Raw genomic sequence first — 18,362 nt, forward strand, 5'->3', positions numbered from 1 at the left:
GTCTTTTATAATAATTGCCCTTCCTTTATATAAGCCAGTTATTTGCATTGTTCGTGAACCTTTAATGATGGGAGTTCCTTTCACTTCTGTCATGTTTCTTAAGATGAAGTTTATATCATAACTGAGGTTATGGAAATATATTAAACTCTTGTCAGGAAGTCGCTCCAAAAATTCTGTTGCACAGTTCTGACCCCAAATGCTTTCACTCACTGAACCATCTTCACTGTCGTAACATATGTTAAAAGCTTTATGAAAGCCATCGGTACTGCACTCAAAGTCAGCAAAGAAAACGTGCTCAGGAATGAACTTGCACTTATTTTTATTTACTTCTTTTGGCTCGGCTTTCTTCTTCAGTTGTACACAATACTTTGGAGCATATGTCAAATCTTTAAATGGTGCAAGGTTCTGTTTATATAAGTCAGTCGTATATGTGAAAAGTTCTCCATAAGAAATAGGTTCGAAATATTTGCACTCCCACAATGTTTTCATAACATCCCATAACGGTGTTGTTCTATCATAACGAACTACATATTTGTTCTCTCTCTTTGTATAAATCTTCATTTGTTTCTCAATGTTCATTCCACCACATTCCTTCATGATTTCTATATAGTTGCGAATGAAATATGTTGTCATAGGTAATCTTTCGTTTAGCATGTAGTGGTCTTCAACAAGAAGTAAGTCAATAGTTCGAACAGTTTCACATTCTTTTGGTATATATCTCTTTATTTCATTATGTCTTGAGTTATTGAAATAACCAATGGTAACATTAAATGCTATACCTGTTGCGTCAGAAATTTCTTGTACTTTACTTTGAGGAAAGTCTCTAACACGAATGACTTCTCTCATGTGGTCAATAGTTTCTTCATTTACTCCAGCCTGAATGCAAGCATAAACGAAACAATTGTCCTCTGTCATAAGTGTTGCAGTTCTTTTGTTCAGTTCATTGAAGATTTGGTAGCGTTCAAGATTTATAGGTAATGCGCAAAGATACTTCCAGAACTGGCCGCTTCTCTTCTTATAAAACTTCTTTTCACCATTATCTTTCCAAAAGCTTTCTATAAGTGCTGGGTTTCCTGTTTGCTTAAGAGCTTCCAAAATGGCTTTCTGGTCATTTGTCAGCGTGCTTTCATCTCTATATGGTCTCTTTTTTGGTTTGCTTTCTTTACATCTGACATCGTTAAGCCTTCATATTCTGTTAAATCATACATCTTTTTTCAGTAAGATTCTTTATGTTTGTCAAGAAGTCATAGTGCATTTCAACAATACCTGCAGCATTTGCTTCTATCTCTGATATAAGTTCTCCTTCAAGAGCTGATGTAGTAATGTTCCAATATTATTGAGGTTTAACGTAGAACATTCATACTTTCCACCAAGTTTATAACATACATCCATCTCTGTTGTGAGTTTATTTTAATTTTCTCTAAGAGTCTCATGAAAACCTTACCGAAATGTTTGTGTAAGTAGTCTCTGTTTGGTTCATCTAAAGCTTCGATGTTAAAGTCAATGATCTATTGCCTGACTTCACATTTCTCTTCCTATTCTCTTCATCTTTCTTTAACCATCTCTCACCTTCTTTTGGTTTTGTCGTCAATGTAACGAATGACATCGTTAGCTTTGCGAACTTGTTCTATAGCACTTTTAAACATCTCTCTTCTCTGTTGTTTCAGTGTGTTCGTCTCTTCTTCTTGTTTCACCGACGTTTGAGTTCGTAAGTTCAAACATTTCTTGACGAACATCATGCGAAGAGCTTTACGAGTATGACCAACGTTCGCATTTGTTATGTCAAACATTTCTCTTCTTACTTCATGAGGTACTGAACGTCTATGATATAAGTCAATAGCAATGTCATTTAAAGGAAATGCTCTTGCATGGACTTCGTCCTCGCCGCGTTGCGGCTTTATGAACTCATGAATTCTATCATAAGTTATTTCACCATTGTAGTCTTTAATGAAGTCAGCGAGTGCTTTTTTGTTTGTCGCGTAATGCTTTGCAACATCTATGTTAGCTTCTGTAAGAAGTTGTTTTATTTCCGAGTGTTCTAACTTAGACAACTTCCGATACATCTTTAGTAGGAAATAAAAAAAATATTTTTTGAAAAAATTAGATTAGATTTTTTTAAGTTATTTTTCAAAATAATTTAATATTTTTATTTTAATGAAACACATGCAAGATTGCAAATTCTTTTCATACAATGCTCTCGCTAATGCCATCAAGAATGAGTTCAATGGTGCTTCAAATGTTAATGTTATCTTTAACAAGAAGTTTGTGAAAGAATCTAAGTTTGGTCAGTATGTCAGACCATTAGCTATCGTCATTGACCGCAAACGTTATACTTCACAAGAGTTAGCAGTAGTTTTGAAACAAAAGAGTTTCTTCGTGAATGTCAAAGATACACACTATACTGTTATAAAGAACTCTAACATTGACTTCTTCAGTATTGCTTTAAATCTTTCCGAACAGAAAGAATATAAGAAAGGTGAAACAAATGTGAAATATTATCCTCCATCTCTGAAGACAATAACGAACAAAGATGTTATACAGAAATTCTTACCAAAGGTTGAAGAAGCTTCTATTGACATTGACGAAGGAAGTGAAATGGTTGAAGAAATTGACCCTGACGTCATTTAAGCAAAAATATATTTTTGGTTAGTCTTCATATCGATATTTTACAACAATTCCCCAATGTATAAACTTTTCATACGCTTTTTCATAAGCTTTATATACCTTCAGAAATTTTGCATAATCTTTAGAAGCATTTAGATATTGTTTAAATGCTTTGTATGTCTTCAGAAATTTTGCATAATCTTTTACATGTTGTTCGTTCTCTTCTTCTGTCATGAGTTCCGAATATTCTAAATTCATGTTCTTTCATATGAGATAAAATTTTATAAAAAAATAAAATTAGCTTAGATTTTTTTTATTCTTCCTCTTTGAAGTTATCGAAATATTCTGTTATTTTTTCCTTCAGTAATGTTAAGTCTTCTTTGAATGTAAGTATTGTGCAACCTTTGATGTCATAGTGTGTTTGAGGAAGAGTATTTTTGACAATTTCCTTTATCTGCTCATTCGGAGTCATTGAAATCGGTAAGTTTTCACGATAGAACCCGTTTCTATCAGATTTATATATCTTAGCTAAGTCATAAAAGCTCTTGTTGTTTATTCTCACTAAATGCAACATAACCATATCTTTATCTTCTTCATTTTCCATCTCTTCAGTATATATCATATACTTATAACTCTTTTCCTTTCCTTTTGGTACCGAACGCGGTATTCTTTTCTGTATGCTTTTGTCTTTGGATTCAATGACTTCATTTTTTGCTTGAAGTTTCATTTCCATATCTTCACGTTCTGCTTTATATAGTTCATCTAACATCATGAAAATATAACAAGCATAACGAGGTGAAGCCCACATTGCTACAGCGTTTACTAAAAGTCTATGAACATAATAACCTTTCAAACCAGGAGCCAAATTCTTGCGATTTTCATACGGAATCTCTTCCCCCGGTTTTCCGAGGGAAGCAATCATATGAGGAAATTCTTCTAAAAGTTCTTTTGTCTGTTGGTTTTCAAACCAATGATATGCTTGCTTTGTAGAACGAAGAGCATTCATTATACTTTGCATTTGGTACATATCGTCTTTGACCGAACGAATGAGACGTAACTGTTTGTTATACTGTATGTACTCGTATTCTTCATTTATGGATTCATGAACGATAGCAATTGTTGTGTTCTCTGATGTTGACATTACTGTCTTTACATACAAAATAAAAAATTCGAAAAAATAAAAACTAACTTTATTTTTTCTGTCTTAATTAAATTCATTATTTTTGTGCTGAATTCAATAAAAATATATTTTAGGGTAGATGGTTAGATCTAACCCGATATCTAACCTCATTTCTACCCCAGTTATTTTATAAACGTTTCACATGATATACGTTATGAATTCGTGAAATTTTAAATATTTTTGTAGCTTCTATTTCTTCAGTTAATATATCAAAAATTTTAACGATACCGAAAGTTTCTTTATACTTCTTCTTGACATCAGATAAAAGGAAATCATCGGCTGTGGGATAGTTTTTATTCAGAAATTCTAACATGTTCATTTTATTTTCTGTCGGTTTCTCTGCTTCTTTCTTTAAGTCAGCATAGTCGTTTCGCATACGTTCTATCTCTTTTACTGAATAGTTATATTTCCTCATTGCTGCTTTACATTTCGAACATTGCGGATTCATTTTTGCGTTATATTCTGAAACCTTACCTGCTAAAATAACTAAAGCGTCAATGGTTTTCTTTAAATCTGAAGCAGTTGGTTTTATCTGTTCATTCCATACCTTACCTCTTCTATCTTTATCTCTTATCTGCCATACACATTTTGCAACTAATGAAACAAAGTTGTTGTATGTCTTAAACTCCCCCGATTTATAAATATCTGAAATGTTTTTATAAATCATGTCGCAATCTTTGTCCATAACTTTATGGTTGCAATGATATCCTAGAAACTCATAGTTTACTTTACGTATGAACTTCTTTATTTCTGCAGAATCACTAACTTTAACTTCTATTTCATCGAATTCAGGAATAGTGAGTTTTTGTTGTTGGATTTCAGGCAATTTAGGTAAATGGTCTATGATATCTTGCATGTCATAAAGATATTCTCCATTTTCTTCATCCTGTGCGGTACAGTCTAAATTACTTGTTAAAAGTTCCTGCTTAATTTTTTGTATTTCTGTTTCGAAAGTAAATGAAGAAGGAATGAAGCTTTTCATCTCTACTAACATAGATGTTGGATTCATGACTAACGAGTTTGGTGCTGTTGTTTGAATTGTTGTTGTGCCGATTGTTGAAATCATATCTTTTATACAAAATAAAAAAAATAAATAAAAATAAAACTAACTTTATTTTTTCTGTCTTAAGGAAATTCATGAAAATTCAAGACCTTTGGGTCTCGCCGCTTAGCGGTTGAGGGTAGAAATGAGGTTAGAAATCGGGTTAGATCTAACCATCTACCCTAAACATTATTTTTGGTGTAAATAAATGGTACCATTAATGATATCATGACTGTTCTCGTTCATGTCTGATTTACATCTAATGAAAAAGTTTAGAAGAATTTTCTTATTCTTTCTGGCTTATTTTTATCCTTCCAGTACTCCCGCTCTAATGGTCCCAGATGAGTTGGTTTAGATTCTCTCAAGTTCTTAGATGGTATAACATCTTCAACGCCTCCTTCATATCTTACTTTATAAGTGTCATCGTTTATGTTATAGCCAAGTATTTCAATAACCACTCCTCGCTTTGCTTCGTCAATGGTTTCAGCAAGTTTGCCATTACTACTTTCAACTAATTTATGTCGAGGATAAAATGCAATGGAGTCGTCAGCAGCTTTTATAAGATATACATTACCTTGCGTAGAGTCTACGATATAATAATTTCGACTTAACCTTAAACGTTTCTTTGTCAACGGTTTGTCGTCAAGAACTACACGAACTTTTGTTCCAGGAATGAGGGTAACTTGTGTTGAATTTCTGATATTTTGTGTTTGACTTCGTTTCTTTTGTATATACTTTTCTTCTTGTTGTTGTGTCATTGAATTTGGTGTATGTCCTGTTGTAGAATGCGTTGAGGAATTATATACTTCGAGAAAATGTTTCATTGTTTCTTCGGTAAAGTCTCGCTCTTGATTTAAATCTCTGAGAGTCCTTATGAAGCGGTTTATGATGCCGAGTATGTTATGGTTATGGTCTTCGGTAGTGTAGTGAGTTATGTTATGCTTAATGAGAAATTCTGTGATTTCATTGCTGAGGTATGCACTGTCTTGGTCTGATGTTAAAGTACTTGGGCTATGTTCTGCTACAAACTTTTGTAAAACTCTTAACACTTCACGAGTTCCTTTATTTTTCATTATATACGCAAAAGCTTTGCGAGTGTTAACATTAATGAAGATGAGGAATGGTTTATGTCCTCCTTTTCTGCTTTGAATGAGAGTGTCAAATTGGTATGCGTCGGGAGTGTTGGAGTAAATTGGTAAAAAGTAGTCGTAAGGGTTTATTTTTGTTTGATGTACAACATTTTTGTCAAAGAACTTTTTAACTTCAGCTCTGTTAGTAAATCCCCAACTCTTTGCAGCTTCATTGAACTTCTTAAATGACCTCCATGGATGTTGTTCGAATACTTCTTTTAAACTCATTTATGTAAAAATAAAGATTTTATTCAAGACGGTAAGCCTGCAAAGCAGGCTCAAGCGCGTTCATTGAACGCGGTACCATGCGAATACAGTCATAAATGGTGGCATGTAATCTTCACCCGAACCTGTTGGATTTGTTGTAAATGTATGTGAATGATTTCCTCCTGGTTCAGTTGGTCGAAAAGTCTTTTTTGCTGAATTGTTATAAGATGGAGATAAAACGTCATGGCCAGTTTCATACTCTGAGTTGTATAATGGGTGGTCTCTTAATGAGTGTCTATGGTCGCCAGAAAAGTTTGTCGTTCCTGTATGAGTGTGCGCAGGTAAGTTTGCTTCTTTAATTTTCTTTGAACCACCTGTTTGCTTTGAAGAGTTAGCACAGTATAAGAATTTGTCTACAATCTGCTGCCACGTACCAAAACCTAAAACACTTGCTGGATTTGTTGAATTCATTGATGTATATAAAGAACCAACAGGATATACAGCTTGCAATATTTCTTTTTTCATGCCTGCAATCGCAATTGCTGCATCAGTTCTAAATTCATCGAAACCATCGAGAACATGAGTAAGATTATTATATTCCACATTCTTTTGACCAGGTAATTGATGATGTAATTGAATGTCATTAACTGTTAATGAATCTATATTCGAAAATCTTTCATTAATTTTACCATTAACCGCATCATTTACTTCTGACTTCTTCACATAATTTTCATTGACCCATTCCTTTGCTTCTTCTGTATAACTCAATGCTTTTGTATCATAACGATTTAATTCTTCATCTACATATATTTTGTCGGTTTTATTGGCTAAATCAACAACCATATCTCTTAGGTTAGTGTGCATATCTTCATCACGCATGCATGATGAAGCAATAGCCCAATTCAATATTATCTCATCAGCTCTAATAGTTGTGAAGAATTCATGTGTATGGTTCTTATCTGCTTTCTTATCTAACATTGCTGGTAGTTCATATGTTTCAAAGTTTCTGACATGTCCTTCGATATTTATACATTTGTTATTTAAGGAGTTTAGTGTATCTTTTACGCTTGTACTTGGATTCTCTAAAGGTGCACTTGAACCAAGGGTATAGTTCAATATTATGTCGTCTGCTCTAACAGTAGTGAAGGATCCATGTGTATGGTTCTTGTCAGCTTTACTATTTAATGTAGCTTGAAGTTCATTTATATCGGAGATATTGTGTTTATGAGATTTCAAAACTTTGTTCGTTACGTCAAGTTCATCTTTCTCTGCTTTACTTTTAATAGCATCTTCAAAAGTTATTTTTGCCTTAACTCTCAATGTAAATCTTGGTTCAACTAATACACCGTTAACAAAGAAACTAGAAGCATAAATTTCATCGTTATAACCAAATGCTTCTGGTGCTTTACCTGTGTCATACTGTACAGTACAGCGCATGTCATAACCTTCAGCACGAATGTATTTATATCTTCTTTCATTAACATCTTCCGTCTTCACTCTTTCTTCAGTTCGTGTTAAATATCCATGATAGTCCGTTATAATCTGTTCATCTGAACTTATATAATGAACATGGTTTTTATCTGCCTTCCTATCTAATTTCTCATTAACATCATTCACCTCTAATTCAACTCTTCCGCCAGAACTCTTATTATCATTAATCTTTTTCATTAATTCAGTAATTACGTCATAAAGACTATATTCTGTTTTCGGTTCTGTAAATAATGAGTCAAAATTTCTTTTCATCATTACATCGCTGACATTTATGATATCAGCTATACCTTTTTCATTTATTCTCTTCATTAGTTCTGCAATAATGACGAATATATAATCTGTTAATTTATTCTCTTCATCAAGGGTTATAGAATGATTTGAAATCGAATCATTAACACCTCTAAATAAATCAATAACTTCAGGATACACGTTTTTAATGTCTCGAATAACCCGACCCGTATCCTCTGGTTTCTTCTCTTCTTCGTGGGCTTCGCCCTCACCGCTACGCGGCTTTATGTCTCTAACCATCATCAACGCAGCCATAACCGGAGGGTTTGTTGCTACCTGTTCGAAAATCTGGCCGTTATGTATGGTATATCTAAATAATTTCTTTGTGTTTGTTAAAACATTTGAAACAAGTCTTTTAAAACCATCTACAAAATTTCCCGTTTCACCTAATGTTCTTGCAGCATTTACAAGCTCACCCATTCCCGCTTTTGACCCCAAAAACGTCCATATTGCATTTATTTCACTCTGTATAGTTGTCCATTCAGCGAAACTAACACCCGCATTCGCTAAGTTGAAAATGAAACCCAGTAGATCGAACTTAATTCCGCCTTCTTTTTCAATTTCAACGAACTCACTAACATGAGATTTTAAATATTCTTTCGTTAAAATCGTTTTTCCTGATGTCATGCTGTTAACGGAACTATCACCATCAAAAGTTAACGAATTCAATTTCGTCATTGGTGCTTTTATTTCATACACCGCTTTATCAATAGTTTTGGCTCACCTTCTTTAGAAGTGTATGAAACATTAATGAATGAATTATATGTATTCATGAATGAGTTAAAATCAATGATTTTCATTAATGAAGCTTTTAATGATTCATTTACTGTCGAATCCCTTAATTCAATTACTGAACTGTCATTTATGAAAGGTACGCTGCAAACCGTCGAATTTGGATCAAATGCCGTAGTCGGAGAAGGAGTATTAATGATATAAGTCATTAAATCATTAAGTGACGTAAATAATGTTGTAATTCTTGATTTAATTTCTTTAGCATCTGTTATATACGGTAATTTTATTTCTGTAGTTTCTGAATTAAAGATATTCGCTAAAATGTTTTGTAAACTGTTTTGAACAGCTGTATAAACCGTTGAATTCGGAACTCTTACAATTTCACCATCCTTAATAAAGGGCATTGCACATGGCGTAGTGCTTGGGTCAAATCTTTCGGGATTATAATTCAACATATATTCTAATGCTTCATAAACAGACCTATATACTGTTGTGTCGTTCTTCATGACAACTTCACCATTTACAATGAATGGCATAGTACATGGAGTTAAAATAGGGTCAAACTTTTCATAGTCCTTCCATGTTATATATTTCTCAGTATTTCCATCAGAAATAACAATATATTTGTCAGTAAGTGTGAGAGAGTATTGACCAAAATATAAACGTTTAGCTCTGTCAGCTTCATACGCATATGCAGCAATAGTCATATTTTAATAAGAATAAAATGTTGTTCTATTTGCAAAGTACAGACCCAAACGAATACGGGACAGTAAAGCTACAAACAAACTTAGGTCTACAGAATGAGGCGCTTGCTTTCAGAATGGTTGACTTTAATACTATTGCTTCATTCGTTATAACTGACGAAACAGATTTCATGGAGCTTGAAATAGATGGAAAGAAGCACGAAATAAGATTTCACAATAATGTAGAATATAAGATGGAAACATTAGCTGGAGTGTTAAATGCTCTCATAAATACTACAATAAACAAGGATAACGAAGAAAACTTAATGAATGTTAAACTTATTGCAGGAGTTTTGAAGTTCAGTTATGTGAAGGAGTTTAAGATAACACGAATGAGTCATAGAGTTCAATTGCTTCTGGGAGCATACCATATGACATTTCCTTTGAAAAGTGTTGACAAAACGATTGAGATGAAATCTGTTCCATACGTATGTTATGGCAATTGTTTGTACATTGAGTCAAAAATAGCTAATGTCACAGGTATTTCAGGAGTTAATAGTAAAGGTTCAGTAGAATATAAGTCTTTCTGTTATGAAGTAAATTCAATGTTCATTCCAAACGTTCCTGTCATAGCAACTCATTTAGGTAAATGGGTTCGCATTAGTCCTCATAATTTGAAAGACATGCAATGCAGACTTGTTGACTTTCAAGGAGAGCCTGTAGAACTGAAGGCACCAGTGCGAATGACTGTTGAAGTTGACTTTTTAGAAAATATTAAATGCAACAGCTTACAAGAGAACTCAGAGCTAAAAATATAAAGTATGAATGTTATGTATTAGGTCATGAACTTTGGTTGTTGCTGTTTGATGAAACAGATGAGTTAGTTATGTCAGTCAAGAGAACAGAAAAATATTGTGTTAGTGAAAACTGCACCAAGTCAATAAGATTAGGTTTGCATTATGAAGATGAGTTCAATAGTGTTGAAGAAGTTTTGGATAGATATTACAAATTGCTAACTTGAAATTTTTTTTGACTGACGGCGCAAAGCGCCAAGACCGAAGGTCCTGACTGCTTTAATTTACTAAAACATATTTCAAACAAAGCTTATAGTCAGTAGATAGTTTTGTATACTCGTTCGAATATCTATACTTAAACTCAACTCCTGTAGTTCCTGGTGTTTCAATGATGCGGATGTTACCTATTTTCATGAATATTGGCGTTTGACCACAGCATTCGATTTCAGGGTCGAGATAGTCAATGACACATTGTTTCCCTGTTATTCGTGATATAACATTTTCAAGGTCCTCCTTTGTTAGAATTATTTGGTTCTTACTTATAAGATTTATCAAAAGCTTCTTATCGTCTTTGAGTAAGATAGTTTGATATAACTGAAGAAGGTAATGGTCTACGTTATCTGAAGGATTTGTTTGAACATTTGTGTAAGGATTGTCGTTGGCTTCTCTTGAAAGAATTTGGTCTAATGGTGGATACTCTAACTTAACATCTGATGTAGCGTTAGCGTTTGAAGCTGAGTTTAAATTCACCGACTTAAGTTCTGGTTCTTTTTCTTTCAAACACTCTGAACTATAGTTCTTTATGACAATATTGTTTGTCGTTCGTGAGTCAACATTTGATGTTGGTTCAATTGGAACATTAACGGCACCAGCTAAGATGGATTTGCTTCTCATTTCATATAGAATAAAAACCTTTTATATGTATGAAATGAACAATATACTCGACAAGGGTTTGAATGTAAAGCTAACGAATGAAAATATTGTTGAATTCACTGAGACAGGTGCTGTGTATAAAGATGTAGAACTACTGAACAAAAGAGCTAAGGGAAGAAGCAGGAACATGAACAAAGGGTGGAAGCCTATAAAAATTTATGTCAATGATGGCTCAGGAGGTTCAAACATAAAGTATGCAGAAAGTTATAGAGTTTATGCTCTAAAAGGTGAGAAGCCTTCATTTAAGAACAGCTATTCTAACCCATATCCTCAAAAGCTAACGGATGGGGAAGTGGATGATATGAATGACAGCAAAAATATTAACAGAAATGGCGACAGAGATGCATGGAATTTGTTTACCATCAGTCAATTGAAGGTTAAGCTTTAAAACAATGTTGGTCGTTCCCATGGAATATTTTTGACTTTAATGGTATTAGTCATGATATGAATCTCAAGGTATGAACGAGGAGAGATGAGAGACTTATATGCTTCCCAAATTTCTTCAAAAGGTAATGTTATACCTGACTGTTTCCAAATGAGTTCAATATCATAACGTGAGAAACCTTGAAAGATAACGAAGTCAGTTATGAGACGTTTTATGTTTAAAGCTAAAAACCTCCATGTTTGCATAAGTATTGCTACAGTTAATGGTAATGTCTGACTTTAGTAATGATGTTAGCTAATGGTGAGTCTGGTTTTGAACTAAACCTTTTCCGGCGAAGTCGTCGCAAACGAGCAGAGTGTTTGAAGGATATTTTTTGAAGGGGTATTTTGAAAGTTTTGATAGAATGTAGTTTGTAAGTCGTTTCATATCGTAAACTCCTGAGTATTGACGTAAGTGGTGTTTGTCAATAATTCTTTCCATCTCCTCAGAAGTCTTTTGCATTCCTGACTGTATAAATTCAACGATGGCATAATATTTCCTCTTACGTCGAATGTAACGTTGAAGAAATTCAATGAGTTCACTGTCTGGAACTTTAACGACAGAGGCTTGAACTTTTGACATAAATGTTTTCGCTGTTGAGTCCATAGAGTCTGAAGTTGCTGATATAATGATTTGGTCATAGTAAGAGTCGTTTCCTAAACGCTCTGTTATGAGTATATGACGAATGAGGTTAAATGTCTTACCTGACCCATCTTTCCACAATAGAAATACACACCATTTGAACAGAACTCATAGTCCTTACTGAAAGGAAGAATGAGAGAAGAGTTAAGTTTATCTGTGTTTCATTCATGTCTTCATCTACATCATGTATTAAATGCTTCATTTTATCTCCATTAAAAATGCAAGTCAGAAATATTCAGAACATAGCACCGAGTCTAACTGACAAGAGTATAAAGATATACTATGAACACGTTATGATGAAACCAACCAAAATTCAAGAAAGTCAGTATACTTATGAATATCCAAGACACTGGGTAGAGTATGTAGGAGGTGAGAAAGCTATTGAAATCAGACAGTTCGAAGTATTCCAGCAGGAAGAACAATATTATTGAAGAACTTTAATGTTTTGAGATATAATGATGAAACAAAGAAGCAAGATAGTTTCCTGTTGCTGTGTATGTGAACTTAGATACAGGAGATGACATGAAAGTTTTTAACACAAAGCTTCAAACGGTAGTGAGAGAACAACTGACTGCGGAAGGACATCCATTACCTTCAGAAGTTACCATAGCATATAATTTTGAAACAAACTCAATAGATTTTAAAGTCTCTGCAAAGAAGTCAGGTTTTACATTTAATGAAGCAGATGTATATTCGAATGAAAACTTCAAAGTTATTGCATGGTTAGATAATGACGATTGTTTTAAGAAAATATTTAAATACAGTGACTCAAAGATGTCAATAGATGACCTTCGTGGAATGTTACCATCGACGTTTACAGTGAAGGTTCAGCAGGATTGCTTACAAGTTTTTCAATTGGTGGCATTTGGTCTCGTGAGAACATTGTTATAAAATCCAGTATAAGTGAATTTGCTGAAGAATCTATATTATGTCTTTCAAACTACATGTATTCGCCGCCGAAGCATTATAGTATAACAAACTTTGTCAGTAAGTTTAACATAAGACTTGTCGAACCTTCTTCAATGAAAGATGTTGTGCTACCTAAAGATGGAAAGGATGGACTCATTATTGAAATGATTTTAATTGCATATTAAATGAGCTTGTTCTTGAAGGTCATTCATGATGAAATAACTGTTGTAGAAGATGTTAGCAATTGTTCAGACATTTTGAAGCGTATAGATGAGATAAGAAAGAAGTTAGATAGACCGCAAAGCGGTGAGGGCGAAGCCCGTGAGCACGCTTATGTTTCATTGACTTTCTCCAGTAACGAGAACTTTTATGAGATAATATTGAAAAGAGATGATTTTAATATGGGGTAAATGGTAGCTTGGGCAGCTTTAGGCGCAATGGGAACAAAAGCATTAGCATTTGGAGCAAAAGCACTTGGAGCTTATGACGCAGTAAATAAAATGAGTGGAGGAAGGGTTTCGAAGACATTAGATGCAAATAAAGGAAAGATTGGAGGCTGGGTTGCAAAGAAGTTAAGATTAAATAAAATAGGGCTCATAAATAAAGCATCCAATTTGGTTGCGACTAAGTCAGAAAATGCTTTAGGAAAGGACGATGAGTTTGCAAAACACGCAAAAGACTTTAATGACCAGATGAAAGGTGAAACAATGCATTTAAATGGAGTCGATGGAACTAAAGAAAATGTTTCTTCTCCACCAGTAGTTCTTCCGTATGGTCCCTATGGAATGTATGGAAACTCTTACGAAAGACCATTTGACCCATTGACTGGTGGAAGTAACTGGTATCATTACGGCCGAAGAAGAAAGACAGTCAAGTTGGAGACAGATGTTAAGAAAGCAACTAAAAAGAAATCAAGGAAGAGAGTTATAAAGCAATGAATTCAACAGGGTAGAAAAGAGGTTAGAAATTGGGTTAGATCTAACCTTCTACCCTAAATTTATTTTTGTGCTATGTTTTCATACGTGTGAGGGTGGTGATATCATTAGCTTTTAAGTTTATTTTTTAAAATTATTTTTTATTTTAATTTTATATAAATGACAGAACAAAAGCAACTCATACAAATCAAAACATATAACAAACATACATTTAAACATTTATTCTTCCTTCCTGAGTATAACATGTTCTTTACACTTCATCCTAGACCAGTTGACTATACACTGACTGTTTATAAAGATTGTCATGGTAGTTTTATAAAAACTTATGATGATGAAGGTAAGTTAACAAGACTATTCATTTCAAAACTTGAGAAACTTTATGACTTCAAGTATGACTACAATAGAGTTAACATTGACGATGAAGATATTGAAGAAAATTTATGAGAACGTTTATTTTTTCATTAGTGAGTTCGTTAGTGAGGTGAAATGGTTGGCGGCTTTGTAAATATTTAAGGTTAAGTTAGTTTTTGCGTTCATGTTGTAAAATATACGTTAGCGGTTTCGTAAAGTGTCAAACCGTTATCTTGGGTAAGGTGGAACGCAGTGCCGCTGTACCCAACATAGTTTTACTAACTACTGCCTTTTTCTAATATATCATGATTTTTCTTTTTCTATCCACCAAAAATATAAAGGTAGGCTATCTTTTTAATGATTTTGTTTTTACTTTCCTTCTGCGGACGATATTGAAAACATATTTTTTTGACAAGATTTATAAAAACAAAAACAATGGAAATATAAGAACAATCATGTTCGTTATTCGAGCTAGAAATCAACGTTTACAATCAAGAATTCAATATCGTTTTTATATTATTCAATGAAAATCAAATCCGACGGTTTTAAAAATTTTGAATTCTCAAATTCATAATAGTTGTCACTTTTAGAGATTTTAAAAACCTATCAATTGTAACGATAGTTTTTCAATATATTTGATATCACAAACATTTACTATATCAATAATACATATGAGTATTTCTATAGCTTCTCAAAACTTTGCTGTTAATTGAAAGGCCTTTTTAATTTTTGAGATTATATGTCAACTGGAGTGAAAAACTTTCAACGATATTTGATGCAAAAGTTACTTAATTTTTTTATTCTTTACTACCTTGCATTATTGAAGATATAGATTGTATTATTCCGATTTTAAAATTTTGGAATCTGAATTAGTAAATTTTGTGTGCACGCACTTTAGCTAACTAATACTTTAATAAAATGTTGTGTGATATTAGCTGGAAAATTATAACTTGTGGTAGAACACCTCTTCAATATGCATTTGAATCCTATTTTTTTAAACGATTATTTCAAACAATTTTTATCATGAACCAAAATAATAATCTTGACCTGATTAATAAGAAACTTGATATGATTATACAGCGATCAGCAAATATAAATGCTAAGTTAGACAATATAGAAGCAGAAAAGCGACGCCAAAAGCCTTCGGAATTTATATCTTCAACAACTACTACAACTCAAAGCTATTCTCCAAAGAAAACATCACAAACGATTAAAACACCAAATACTTATGCAATTTATGAAATGGAGACAACTAGAACCCCAACTCCTAGAAAATACATTCCAAAAGAAGAAAAATACATTGACAATGAAGAACTTTCATCGAATGTATTACTTGAACTATTTAATTCAATTAAAGATCTCCGAAATCAAATTGCAGAAATTGCTCATACTCAAATCGAAATGAAAAGTGAAATAAACATGTTAAAAATGGCCAAAAAGCAGCCATACTGATCTTGCTTTCTAAAATAGAATGATTTTGAGCCAAATAAGAAAACTCTTTCGAATCAAGCGCATTTTCCTACAACATTTGCTATCTTTCTTTTATGAATTTCCATGGTTTTCATTAGAGAAATAATACATTAATTCTAAAAGATATCAAACCGACCTACAAGAATCGGCACTCCTTACCAAGCGCTTAAACAAGCAGTTATCAAAAATAGTTAATTTCTAAGTTTGGATTTCCTTTAAACGTAACATTAACTCTGTTTTGTAATTTTTTTGTAATGATTAAAGTTAGATAATAAATGTATGAAGATGAAAACATATATTTTTACAATAAGCCTTTACTATTAAAGTAAAGTTGTTCTAAAAGGATCTAAAATTTCGGAGATAAGCCATAAGGCTAAAAAAGCACCATTGGTGATTAATTAGCAAGCAAATTTCCGAAATTTGCCTTAGATCCCTATTGAGCTGAATTATCCGGATCAAAAAAGAAAGAATTAAAGAAAAAGCCATCCAAGTCATCAGGATTCAATTCTTGATTGTAATCAACAGTAGGAGATAAATTGGGAACAGAAGGAGATAAATTAGGAACGGTAGGAGTTTCAATGCCTGGATTTTGGTTGGTGGATCGTTTTTTACTTCGCCGAATGGTATAGGATGGTATTTCTACGTCTTTTGTAGTTAGTGTTCCATCATCTCTCACAAAGTAGATAGTTTTGAGACTATACAGTTTTGGTGGACGCACCATTAAAAAATGATTATAAAAAATTTTGAAATAGTTTAGTCGGTTTTTGCATTTTTAAAATTTTAGTCACCTTTCTCCTTCCAAAGTGAAAAAAATTGTTTAAAATATAAAAATAATTTTTATTCGCATAGGCGACAAACAAGGATTTATAAATAAATAATGGGGCTTTGAGTATTGATCTGAATTGAATCAGATAATTAGCCGTAAAAAATCTTCTAATAACGATTTCTCATGCATGAAAATAACATTTAGGAAAAATTTTATTTTGATAACTTTATCTCGGATCAAAAATTTTTTCAAAAAAAAACTCGAAATGTAATCCATTGACTTAGATGAATATTTTATTTAATCCTAAATTTTTCTTAAAATTTTTGAATAAAAATTTGAAAATGAATTACACTTTTCAAAATTTTCATAAAAAAATCTGGGGTGAGATAAAAATTCGATTAAGACAAGACTTCTTATAGAATAGTGCAGTCACTTAGTTCACCTTCAATTTACCTACAAATGAATAGAGTGAATACTATCAAAAAGACTTCAATTTGATTATTTGAACTATCGATTTCAAGGAAAATTAACTCTTGAAGACTTGTGTCATATGAAGTCTGGCCGACAATTTTGACACAGTGCTGTTTTGACATGCATAAAGTCAATGCAAACTATTCGAGAAATCATAAAATTGTTAAATACCAAGCTTATCATTCTCTCATTAGTGTTAGAAAAATAAATTAAAATAAAAAAAATATAATTTTAAACAAACAAAAATGGATTATTCACCATATATATCATTCCATAGTCTTTTAATTGCTGTGTCTTGACCATAAAGAACTTGTGTCACCTGGCTCAATTGTCTCTTTATTTGGCGAACTTCATCGAGTAAAGAGTCGAGCAAAGCTTCGTCGCCTTCTTTGAAAGGGGTTATAAGCGATATTATTTCTCCCATTTCATTTTTTGGTGCGGGAGGGGCAATCAGCAAATTTAATTGTTTTTCAAGACTATTTAGCTTAAATTTCAGGTCTGTTGCAAAATTGGGTGCAATCATTGTTGCTTCTAGAACTGTTAATCTTTCTTTGATAGTTTCTCGGTCAAGTGGAGGGAGAGAATCATCAAATGGAATAAATACAGGATTTTTCCAAGTAAATGTTAAATCTGGCTGGTGTATGAATTCAATAAAGTCATCTTCTGTTCCTTTTTCAAATAACTGAACAATCTTTTTAGCTTTCGTATCATTGTTAAAAAATGTAATATCCTCTTCATTTAAGTACTTTAATGATGAACACGCAGTTCTCACAATCTCAGTGAAATTGATTTTTTCGCCAGTTGTCGGAATTGGTATGTTTAATTCTTGCAATTTGGGTAAAAATCGTAAAAACTTGACATCAGATATGTATTTTATCGCTGTATTAGAAATGTTTAGATATTCTAACTTCGTCAGTCCAGAATTTTCAATAAAAGATAAAGACTTGATCGGATTATCGGATAAATCAATAGATTGTATGTTCCTAGGGAAGCAAGGTTGAATTTTTTTGATTGCGTTGTTTGAACACTGAAAAACTTGAAGTTCTGTCATTGAAAAGATAAAGTCTATTGATTTTATTTGATTGAAAGAGCAATCCAACTCAACAAGATGTGTTAATGCAGCTAGTGGAGTGAGATTTGTAAATTTATTATGTGATATTGTTAAAAATCTGAGGTTTAAAAACTGATTCATTACCGGAAGTTCTGATATTTGATTAAATGACATGTTAAGATTAGTTACTACGTCTGGATTGACAATATTTGGTATTTCAACTAAGTTTTGTTGAGAGCAATTGATTGATTCCTGTTGC

General features: G+C 32.8%; 10 protein-coding genes and 3 pseudogenes across 13 annotated transcripts, besides 2 other annotated features; 4 read left to right on the top strand and 9 right to left on the bottom strand.

The window, feature by feature from the left end:
- Window positions 1-14,614: part of a mobile genetic element that runs on past the window's edge.
- On the bottom strand, window positions 26-2,063 carry TVAGG3_0253140 (annotated as a pseudogene). Its single transcript has one exon. A coding segment is annotated over exon 1 (2,038 nt).
- On the top strand, window positions 2,155-2,628 carry TVAGG3_0253150 (uncharacterized protein; the record flags this gene model as incomplete). Its single annotated transcript, XM_051228104.1, has 1 exon — window positions 2,155-2,628. One exon carries the CDS (start codon window positions 2,155-2,157, stop codon window positions 2,626-2,628), a length of 474 nt encoding a protein of 157 aa, XP_051113090.1.
- Window positions 2,918-3,745, bottom strand: TVAGG3_0253160 (KilA, N-terminal/APSES-type HTH, DNA-binding family; the record flags this gene model as incomplete). The annotated part of the gene is made up of 1 exon (XM_051228105.1): window positions 2,918-3,745. The coding sequence occupies one exon, from the start codon at window positions 3,743-3,745 to the stop codon at window positions 2,918-2,920; it is 828 nt and encodes a 275-aa protein (XP_051113091.1).
- Window positions 3,912-4,850, bottom strand: TVAGG3_0253170 (organellar and viral DNA polymerase type B; the record flags this gene model as incomplete). The annotated part of the gene is made up of 1 exon (XM_001313852.1): window positions 3,912-4,850. One exon carries the CDS (start codon window positions 4,848-4,850, stop codon window positions 3,912-3,914), a length of 939 nt encoding a protein of 312 aa, XP_001313853.1.
- On the bottom strand, window positions 5,099-5,899 carry TVAGG3_0253180 (integrase core domain containing protein family; the record flags this gene model as incomplete). Its single annotated transcript, XM_051228106.1, has 1 exon — window positions 5,099-5,899. One exon carries the CDS (start codon window positions 5,897-5,899, stop codon window positions 5,099-5,101), a length of 801 nt encoding a protein of 266 aa, XP_051113092.1.
- On the bottom strand, window positions 6,245-8,620 carry TVAGG3_0253190 (phage tail repeat-like family; the record flags this gene model as incomplete). Its single annotated transcript, XM_051228107.1, has 1 exon — window positions 6,245-8,620. One exon carries the CDS (start codon window positions 8,618-8,620, stop codon window positions 6,245-6,247), a length of 2,376 nt encoding a protein of 791 aa, XP_051113093.1.
- TVAGG3_0253200 (organellar and viral DNA polymerase type B) lies at window positions 8,629-9,381 on the bottom strand (the record flags this gene model as incomplete). The annotated part of the gene is made up of 1 exon (XM_051228108.1): window positions 8,629-9,381. The coding sequence occupies one exon, from the start codon at window positions 9,379-9,381 to the stop codon at window positions 8,629-8,631; it is 753 nt and encodes a 250-aa protein (XP_051113094.1).
- TVAGG3_0253210 (uncharacterized protein) lies at window positions 9,399-10,175 on the top strand (the record flags this gene model as incomplete). The annotated part of the gene is made up of 1 exon (XM_051228109.1): window positions 9,399-10,175. One exon carries the CDS (start codon window positions 9,399-9,401, stop codon window positions 10,173-10,175), a length of 777 nt encoding a protein of 258 aa, XP_051113095.1.
- Window positions 10,431-10,949, bottom strand: TVAGG3_0253220 (uncharacterized protein; the record flags this gene model as incomplete). The annotated part of the gene is made up of 1 exon (XM_051228110.1): window positions 10,431-10,949. A coding segment is annotated over one exon (519 nt), but the record flags the coding sequence as incomplete, so codon positions are not given.
- TVAGG3_0253230 lies at window positions 11,469-12,319 on the bottom strand (annotated as a pseudogene). Its single transcript has one exon. A coding segment is annotated over exon 1 (851 nt).
- TVAGG3_0253240 lies at window positions 12,369-13,241 on the top strand (annotated as a pseudogene). Its single transcript has one exon. A coding segment is annotated over exon 1 (873 nt).
- Window positions 13,972-14,614: a terminal%2Cinverted (terminal inverted repeat of Maverick-1C transposon ID:TVAGG3_0253050).
- A 754-nt stretch (window positions 14,615-15,368) lies between these two features.
- Window positions 15,369-15,797, top strand: TVAGG3_0253250 (uncharacterized protein; the record flags this gene model as incomplete). Its single annotated transcript, XM_001313855.1, has 1 exon — window positions 15,369-15,797. The coding sequence occupies one exon, from the start codon at window positions 15,369-15,371 to the stop codon at window positions 15,795-15,797; it is 429 nt and encodes a 142-aa protein (XP_001313856.1).
- Window positions 15,798-17,302: 1,505 nt separating this feature from the next.
- Window positions 17,303-18,103, bottom strand: TVAGG3_0253260 (uncharacterized protein; the record flags this gene model as incomplete). The annotated part of the gene is made up of 1 exon (XM_001313856.1): window positions 17,303-18,103. The coding sequence occupies one exon, from the start codon at window positions 18,101-18,103 to the stop codon at window positions 17,303-17,305; it is 801 nt and encodes a 266-aa protein (XP_001313857.1).
- Window positions 18,104-18,362: the final 259 nt, after the last annotated feature.

Source organism: Trichomonas vaginalis, chromosome IV (genome assembly GCF_026262505.1).
Source record: "Trichomonas vaginalis G3 chromosome IV, whole genome shotgun sequence".
Lineage (NCBI taxonomy): Eukaryota > Parabasalia > Trichomonadida > Trichomonadidae > Trichomonas > Trichomonas vaginalis.